General features: G+C 44.0%; 1 protein-coding gene across 1 annotated transcript in view; it reads right to left on the bottom strand.

The window, feature by feature from the left end:
• Positions 1 to 7,981, bottom strand: part of LOC110203877 (protein regulator of cytokinesis 1-like) — a gene marked incomplete at its 3' end in the record, with an annotated part of 52,712 nt that extends 44,731 nt beyond the window's left edge. Inside the window, 1 exon segment of the mRNA XM_078148558.1 lies at positions 7,567 to 7,981. Within this exon segment, the coding sequence (XP_078004684.1) occupies positions 7,567 to 7,981 (415 nt within the window).
• Between the last annotated feature and the right edge of the window lie 1,669 nt (positions 7,982 to 9,650).

Here is a 9,650-nt window from a genome sequence, read left to right on the forward strand (position 1 = left end):
TCCATATCCAAAGACAAAACCATGTAGATCTCTGAATGCTTAAATACCTTTTGAAAAGGATATGCTTCTGACTGGTGAAAGTCAATGTTGATTGCTGAACAATTAATGAGGAGACTGAGAACACGACTTGATCATGAGACTCAGCTACCTCCAACAATGTGGACAAAAGAATTTATCTCTCTCTACCCATACCAAGTTGGTTTTCTCTTTCATTGGCTGGGTTACCCTCAACCTCTATGGGCGACTGCAAGGGCATACACTTCATGCTCTAGGGCTAGAATTCACCTAGATTACATTCTGTTTGCACCTTATAGAAGTAAGATCTTCTACTTGATTGAGGTCCTGCCCAGGATCAAGGCACATATTCCCTGAGGATTTGAAAATCTCATTTATCAGCACTGTCCTTCAGATACTGACTGATCTACAGGGGTTGGTCTGTGAAGGAGAAAAGAAATAGCCTTAATCTTAATTTAATAATTGGCTATTAATATAATAGAAAAAAATCACTTATCTCAGTAAGAAGATGAGATTTGGAAGTAAAAAAAGCTGGATTGGAATCCAAGCCCTACTACTAAGGACAAGAACTATGGCTGTAGCCTCACTCTCAGATTGTGTGTATGCCCAGGATTACTGGTTTGTTTTTTCTACTAGTCCTGGAGAGGGTAGTTAGGTGATGCAATGGATGGAACATCAGACTTGGAGCCAGGAAGATCTGAGTTCAAATGTGGCCTTAGACACTTACTAGCTATGTGACTCTAGGCAAGTCACTTAGCCCTTATTGGCCTCAGCTCCTTATCTGTAAAATGGGAACACACTGGAGAAGGAAAAAGGAAACCAGTACAATATCTTTGTTAAGAAAACCCCATGGATAAAAGTCCTTGGCATCACATAAAATCACATGACTGAGCGAATGAATAATGATAAGCCCTGGGCAAATATTTCCCTGAATGCCTGAAAGACAGTGGTAAAGTCTTACTTAAACTTTATATGTCTTTCATTGACTTCCTTCAATATAAAAGTCAATCTTTTTTTTTGCATTTATTTCCTCAAAATTCTTGACTCCTTTTGTTGGGCAACATTAAAACTTTATCCACCTAACCACGTTGGAGGATAAAATTAGCTCAGTGGTGTCACCACTGCTATGAAGGCTTATCTTGTAGCAGATGACTTTTGGTATGATGGAGATAGTTGATAGATAATTTTGATGTTGATGATTTAGTCTGAATTCATACTGACGCTGGAATAATTCAATACTGTCCTCATTTCATAAATTTTGCATTTTATCTTTTTTCCATTCTGCATGCTTAAGAAGAAAGCAGCTGCAAAATAGGCTAAAATTCAATTTAAAATGTGGTTTTAAATGATTCAGAGTTTTGGACACAATATATGACAGACTTAAAGTATAATGTATGCAATGGCTGCAAGACAGGGATCTCAATTGTATAATATAGTCCTCTCTGCTCTGAAACTCTTATTACAAATGCAATGTTCCATCTGTCCAGAAGATGGCACCAAAAATTGTTAAAGTCTGCAATGTCGATTTTGACCACTAGATGTGACCAAAGACCATATTATAATAATCTTCAATAGTATTTTTTTTCACCGCCAGAGGTCAGCAAAAGACAGTCACATAATCATCGATGGCACTAAATTGGTAAAAAAACATATATTAAAAGCCTACTGTATACCATACTCTGTTCTGGGTGCTGAGAGTCCAAAGATAAAAAAGCAAACAGTTGCTGCCTTCAGAGAAAATACGTCCTATCGATGGAGAGCAATTCTGTATGAGAAATACAAAACTCAGTAAGCCTGGACTTTAAAAATAGGAAGAAGACAAGTCTCACCATTCCTTTCCAGAGGTGAAAAGTCCACAGGGATGACAGCAGGTAATTGACTTTCTGATGTTTTCCATATGTTGATTTATTTTACTAAAGTTAAGGCAAAAGCAATCCCTACCCGCAAGGGGGAGAACACATGCCAACAACTCTGGACAAAGAAGATATAGACAAGATAAATTGGAGCTGTTCCCAGAGGGAAGGCTGAATGCCTGAAGAGGGTCAGGAAAGGCTTCTTGCTGAAGGTGGGATGTTAGCTGAGACTTGAAGGAAGCCAGGGATGGGAGGGGGGAGAGAGTTCCAGGCATAGGGGGACAGCCGGAGAAAATGTTCAAAAAATGTCAGAAGATGGACTGTCCTGTGCAAGGAAGAGCCAGGAGGCCAGTGTCACTGGATCACAAGGTATGGGGGGGTAGGGTTCATGTAGAGGGAGGAAGCTATAAGAACACTGAAAAGGTAAGCCTTTAAAACGCCAAACAGGAGTTTATATTTGATCCTAGAAGTGATAGGGAGCCACTGGAGTTTATTGAGGGGAAGGGGATGAGGTGGTGAGACGTTGTTTTAAGAAGGTAGTTTTAGGGGCAGCTACATGGCACAGTGGATAGAGCACCAGCCCTGGATTCAGGAGGACCTGAGTACAAATCCGGCCTCAGACACGTAACCCTTACTAGCTGCGTGACCCTGGGTAAGTCACTTAACACCACTGTCTTAACAAAAAAAAAAGGATAATTTTGATGTCTGAGTGGAGGATGGAGTGGAGTGGGAAGAGCTGAGGCAGGGAGACCAATCAGCAGTTTATTTTGATAGTCCAGGTGAGGAGGGCCGGAGCTAGGGTGGTAGCAGTGTCACAGAAGAGAAGGGGAGTGGATAGGAGAGATGGTGAGAAGATAGACTCAACACACCTTGGCAACAGCTTGGATCTAAGGATATGAGGGTGACAAGAGAGAGGGAGGCAGAGCCTTGGAGTCAGGAGGACCTGAGTTCAAATCTGGCCTCAGAGACTTGGCACTTACTAGCTGTGTGACCCTGGGCAAGTCACTTAACCCTGATTGCCTCCCCCCAAGAAAAGCAAAAACAGAGAGAGAGAGGCAGCAAGTGTGACACTTGCGCCATGAGCCTGAGTTAGTGGGAAGATGGTGGCACCACTGGTGGACAGGAATAGGGAAGAGACTTATCAATCTGGTTGGGTTCAATGAAGCAAACCCTGTACTTATGCTGGGTGCCAGACACACAATGCTAGACACCACTTAGGCTCTTTTCTAAAATCCAACACTCCACTGGGAAGGGCCAAGCACAGAAGTTACCATCATGCAAATGAGAGTCAGGTAAAGTGCTTCAAGAAACCTGAGGAGGAAGGCATTCATGTAGGCCATCAGAGAAGGCCTTGTAGAGGGAGGATAGCGTCTGAGTGAATTCTCAAAGGAAGGGAAAGACTTCAGTGGGGGGCTCTATCCCAAGATGGAAGATGCCATGAGCAAAGGCACAGAAGGGGGAGAGGGCAAAACAAGGTCAAGAATCAGAAGCCAGTCTTCTTTGGCTGGAGCATAGTAGACATGAAGGGGAATTGTCTGGAGTCTCATTGTCAAGGGTGTTGAATACTAGGATCAGCAGATTGTACTTAATCATGTAGGCAACAGGGAGCCACTGAAGGTCTTTGAGCAGGGGAATAATAGGATCTGGAGAGAGGAGCCTGGAGGTAAGAACAAGAATTGAAAGGCTCTTATAAGATGGACATCTCTTCCTTTTGTGCTGCCTGGGGCTGTGGGGTACTCTAGTGGACGCTCTCTTCAGGTTCCTTCCTGGCCTAGTGTTTACTTTGAGGGCCTCCTTGATTCGAGAGGAAAGATTTGGTATTGTGGCTAGGTGACTGTCATCCATACTTATTGGACGGCCTCAGCCGCCCTGTAGAGGTTACAGGAAAGAAACAGGAGTGGGTTGGGTTTTTGCTGACCAACATGGGGAAACTGAGGCATGTTTGTGCTGATTCTTAGGAACAGCGACTGGTGGAGGACTCCGAAACATGTGGAAAAAATGGAATTCAGGTTAGAGCCAGCCTCTCCAACCCAGGAAGGAAGCAGGTGGTGTTTCCCTGCCCAGAATCGTATGCCTCTAGGGGCACTGAGCATCTTGTCAGCTACTAAATTGTTTTTGGACAAGCAGATACTTACACATGTATCTTTCAGGTCTGCTCCACCCATATTCAAGAAGAACACCCTTCTGGGACCCCTAGATAAGTGAGCAACTGTTCCACTCTCCCGCTCTTTATCCCATCCGTGGTGTGCATGAAAGAAGTCTAAAGTACGGGGGATGGTGGGCATGACTGGCTTCAGGCTGAAGCAGTGGCTCAGAGAAGGCTTCCTGGACACCAGAGATGGGCCTTGAGGACCAGCCCCCCAAATTCTCCAAGCAATGACATGAGGGCAGCATCTCTGGCCAGACAGGGCTTTGTGCGCCCAGTGGATTTGCCCGTGCATCTGCTTGGGTGGCCCCCTCCCTTGGGATGGATCCTGATTCCATGGTTTCCATCTCTCTCCCTGGCACAGGGAATTGAACCATCCACGTCTCCTGCCTGTGGACATTGGCCAAGTCCCTTCACCTCCCTGTGACACATTTTCTTCGTCTGTAAATGAAGGTGTGGAACTAGGTGATATCTCTACATCCCATGATCCCTTGCAAAGCCCCAGCTCAGCCAGGGAGTTAATGGCCCAATCGGCAGAATCAAGTTCTCCAAAATTCTGCTCCTGTGCCCTTTCCAGAGAAGACCCTAGCACGATGACAAAATGTGTCGGAGAGAAGTGGATTTGGGGAACAAGAGTGAGAATTTTGCAGCTTTGCCTGGAACCTCATTATTTGAATGTGGAAATGCATATATGTGGCAATGATGAGCTGTTCCTCCTGTCTTATCTGCAAGAAGAACTTGGGTTATCTATAAGAACTTTCCATGGCCATAAGGGGCCTCTAAAAACTGAGTGCCTAAAAACTTTCAAATATACCTCTTAGAAGTAAGAAAATGCAGTGAAATTCCCAAGCTGTCACCAGCATTTCCGCTTTCTTGTAGAAAAGTCCTCCTGCCACTGCTTTTCTGGCAAGACCCCGATCACAGTCCTAAAATGACAGCACTCACCCAGAATTGGGAGAACGAGCAACAAGAGATCCAAATAGCTGTGTCCTTCAATCCACCCAAACGGGACAATGCCATCAAAAGAATTGGCATCTGGCAGGAATTAAGCTTGTTTGGCTGGGAAATGAGAGGCTTGGACTCGATCTCAAATGTTCTGTGTTCTAAGATCTAGTTCTAATATGCTCTGTTCTAAAGTTCCGCCACTAATTCTAACCCCTTTTTCTTTTAAGGTCTTCCCCATATTTGACATTCTGTGTTCTGGGATCCATTCCAGTTTTAACTTCCTACATTCTAGAGTCCCTTTCATTTCTAACATTCTGTGTTTGAAACTAATGGTCTGTTCTAAATTCCTTTCCAGTTCTGACATGGTTTGTTTTAAGGTCCTTCCCAGCTCTAACATCCTCTGTTCTAAAATCCTTAACAGCTGTTACTATTCCAAGGTCCTTTCCAACTCTGACATTCTATGTTCTTTGTTCAACTGTAGTCTCTAAGATTCCACCCATTTTTACGTTCTCTGGTTCTCTAGCTACCCAGACATGTTCTCCAGCACTTACAGGTTACCCCATAATGTTATAACTTGCTATACATAAGGAAATGTGTCCACGCTGAGCCGGTCCATCTGAACAGGGCTCCTCAGTAAATACTAATTTGGTAAATTTTACATATTCCTTCTTATGATGAAGCCTTAGAAGGCTAGAAAAAGGTGATAGTATGTGCCTAGGGAACTAGGCCACAGGCACCATTCTGAGTCCACGAGGCCTTTCCCAACACACAGTTTTATCACCCAAAGTTGGGATAGCATTGGGGGTTAAGGAGCCTGACTACCCAGGTCACTGGAGGAAGAAATGGATGTGAACTAACCTGGCTGCCTTGAAAGCAGCTGAAACTTGGAGATAAAAGCCAAAATTAGAGACAACAACAAAACAATAATAGTAGTGGCCAAGGATGTGTCTGCCCAAGGCTGTCCTCCAGGAGGCTGTTTGTAGGAATGCATCAGAGACCCCCATCGTGGTCCCATTTCCAATGATGCTGGCAGGCATGGGAGGAAAGATAGGAGGGCTACCAAACAGACAGTCTAGGGGCAGCTAGGTGGCTCAGTGGATACAGCACCTACCCTGAAGTCAGGAGGACCTGAGTTCAAATCTGGCCTGAGACCAAACACTCAACACTTACTAGCTCTGTGACCCTGGGCAAGCCACTTAACCCCAATTGCCTAAAAAATACACAATAATAATAAAAAACAAACCAACCAGTGTGCCTGAAGGCAGCTGAACTTGTTAACCATTAAAAATTCAATTTCCATCCCTCTCCTGGGCCTCTGCAAGCAAGTTTTAAGGGAAAATGTATGTAGCTTTGGGGGCTCTCCCTGAGAGGCAAAGCTTGAATTGGAAGAGTGCACCTGGTGGTGGTAAGTCCCCTTGTTCTGGCTGGATGACCAAGTTTCACGCTGTCCTCTAGGTGAGGCAGGCCTGCCTGCCCTCCAGATGTGATCTTTCCTGTTTTTGTTTTTCATTTTGTTCACTTGTTTTCAGTCACCTCTGCCTCCTTGTAACCCCATTTAAGGTTTTCTTAGCAAAGATACTGGAGTGGTTTGCCATTTCCTTCTCCAGCTCATTGTATAGATGAGGAAACTGAGGCAAACAGGGTGGAGTGACTTGCCCAGGGCACACAGCTAGTGTCTGAGGCCGGATTTGAACTCAGGAAGATGAGCCTTCCTGATTCCAGGCCCACCACTGTATTCCCTGCACCACGTGACTGCTTCTATGGTTTGGTTCACACGTGTTCAGTCACATCTGACTCATTGTGACCTTTTTGGGGTATCTTTCTTCCCTTCACCCTGATGGTGGGGAGTCCCTACCTCCCCAGGTGTACTCCATTGAACATGGTTGCAAAGAGCTGTGCTTGGATTCCGAATTGAAGGGAATTCTTTGACATTAAAAACCAGCTTTGAATTTGTAAATGGTTTTTTTTAATTTTTTTTGTCTTTAAATGCGATTACTTCAACAATGCTTATCCATTTTCTCTATGAAAACATCTGAAGAGCTTAACAATTTATCTACTATCACTCAACATGAAAGATTAAATTGGAGAAGTCAGAAAGAATCCAAAATACAACAACATAACAACAAATAAAACTGTTACAAGCAAATATTTGCCACCATATGGTGGATATGATCTTATTATCACATTCAGTAGCAGTTAACACTGAAGTTGTTTTCTGTTTGTTTGTTTGTTTTTTACCATCAAGCACTAATGACAACATGAAGAACAGTAAACTCCTGGCTTTCGAAATTGAGGCTCCTTTCTTTTTTTCAAACTTTAAAGACATATCTGAAGTGGCTGAAGGTGGAAAGATGGTAGGGCAAGAAAGACTTACCCTCTTTTCCACACCAAAAAAAAAAATCCTAAAATAATGGAATTCTTTGGGGAGGATGGCTTTGGTTCCCAAAGCTGGAATGATCAATTGACACTAGGTCCATTCCAACTCTTTGCCCAAGGCCTAAAACTCATTTGTAAAAAAAGCCAGCTCAACCCTCGACAGAAAGGGGAGCTCAGTGTCGCCAGGACCTTATTCAGGAAATGCAAAGGGAAATGCATTGACCAGCTTGCCAGATTCATCCTCCACCTTGTTATAAACCCACTTGAGATTCTGGTGGCACTTGACTCCACATTTCCTGGAGTTGCACCTGGGGCATGGGTGGAAACAGCCGGCACAATCAACCTGCAGGCAGTCACACAGTTCGATACCATTACAGATCAGCCTGCCTTTCCGGTCATACTTTCTCCTGTTTTTCTTGAGCCCCATGAATATTTTGGGGTGGTAAGGATACACATCTGGCCCTGCTAGGTGCTGAGCTCCCTGGGGCTCCTCTTCCTGCTGGATTTCAGAATCGGCAACTGCTGCCTGGGCTACTGCATTTCTCCCCTTGGAGAACACACCTGCTGCTTGCTTCTCTGCCCTCTCATCAACTTCCTCTTGATTGGTATCGAACTCTTCACTGCGCATTTCAACATCTGCACTCATTTTCGATAATTGGTTGCAGGATCCTTCTCCTCTCTGCTTTGGGGTGAGCTCCTGAATCTTAGGAATGATAGTGCAAAACACGTCATGACTAAAAGCACACGAGTGTGACGACAAAGCTGATTAAGAGGCTGGTAATGCCACAAACTCATGAAAAACAACATTTGAAAGATTATTTTCATTTTTAAAACATTGCTATGTCTCCTGTGAAAATTCAACATAACCATCATCATGAGCTGGACATTGGTTGATTTTCAAACTTTCTAAAAACTCTCATCAGCTGATGATCAATGATTGAAAAGACTCCACGTGCAATCCTGGCCTGAAGATAATGCAAAGAGCAAAGTTTTGATGCATACAGGACAGCTTTCACATGGCCCCAGAAAAAAAAAAAACTAGCAGAGAGAGATCAGGTAATCAAGGTGGCAAAGGAAGAGAATAGCCTTTACTATCCACAGCTCTGAGAAAGTAGCATCCATAATATGTTAAATGCAATTCGAGGTTACAGGATTCCCTCATCACGTCAAAATTTAAATGAAAACTTTGTTATTCAAAATTCACAAAACAAAATGAGTGTAAAAGAAACTTTAAAATATCAAATTATTTTTTTAAAGTTTGTAACATTTATGCATCTGATGTAATTGGAGCTTAAATCTGCACTAAGACCTTTGGGACAGCCTGCATGTAGCCAAAAGCAGACTCTGAATTTTTTTTTTGCTAGCAGAAGGGATAGAGCCAGAAAGAAGACTGTGTACATATATGTGCATGCAAACCCATCTCTATAAACATGGGCAGAATATGAGAGGAGAGCATTGCCCTGAGCCAACTGCTTCCTTTTCCACTAAGAAATCATTGGGGTTTTCATAATGAGAAGTTAGGGGTCAAGGACCGGGAAGGGTGGTGTCTCATCCCCAATTTACAAAGGGCAGTCAAGAGTCCCTGTGGTGCTGGTTCTGCACTGTTAGGCTCACAGAAGGGGCAGCCACTTGACGTGTGGGCGATGATCCAGAAAGAGGCCTCTTTGGATGGGAAGAGGAATGGGTTTTCACTAGAGCCTAGGTACGAAACAGAATTTTGACTCAGAAATACAAATACAGGAGGGAAAAACTGGGAGCAAGTAAGCAGACTTGATTGTTAGGGTGACGTTTCCTGCAAGTCAGTGCAGCTTTCCTTTCTATGTCCATGAAACCCCCTGTTTGTAGGCACAGGCATCTCCCCCACTCACTTGTACCCAAGCGATGGCCCTCCTTCAGGGACGCAAGTCTTTGCCCGCACATCCCCTGCTTCCTAAACAAGATGCCATGTGGGCAGTGACTGAGGGAGGCAGCAGAGGCAAGGAAGAGGAGAAATCTCTGCCAGGGAGTGTTTACATTTTTTTTAAAATGGCCAAGTCCTGGCCTAGAAGAACGGGCCCTCTCCTGGATACTTGGGTGGGGGGGAGGCCTGGTGGCGTGGCCATTTTGGGGGGAGTCATGAAGAAGAGCCACCTGTCCTCCAGGTCACCATCTGGCCTGCCACTTGACCTATTTAATTGTTATCTTCGTGAGCTCTGGGATAATCCAGGCTCTTCATTAACTAATAACTTCTTGACTTAGTCTCCATGAATCAGCTAAGCTCAAAATTTACTCATCAAATATTATATTAGTTATTATATCATATCAACACAAATACC

This window comes from Phascolarctos cinereus, unplaced genomic scaffold, assembly GCF_003287225.1.
Source record: "Phascolarctos cinereus isolate Bilbo 61053 unplaced genomic scaffold, phaCin_HiC Scaffold_23;HRSCAF=511, whole genome shotgun sequence".
Lineage (NCBI taxonomy): Eukaryota > Metazoa > Chordata > Mammalia > Diprotodontia > Phascolarctidae > Phascolarctos > Phascolarctos cinereus.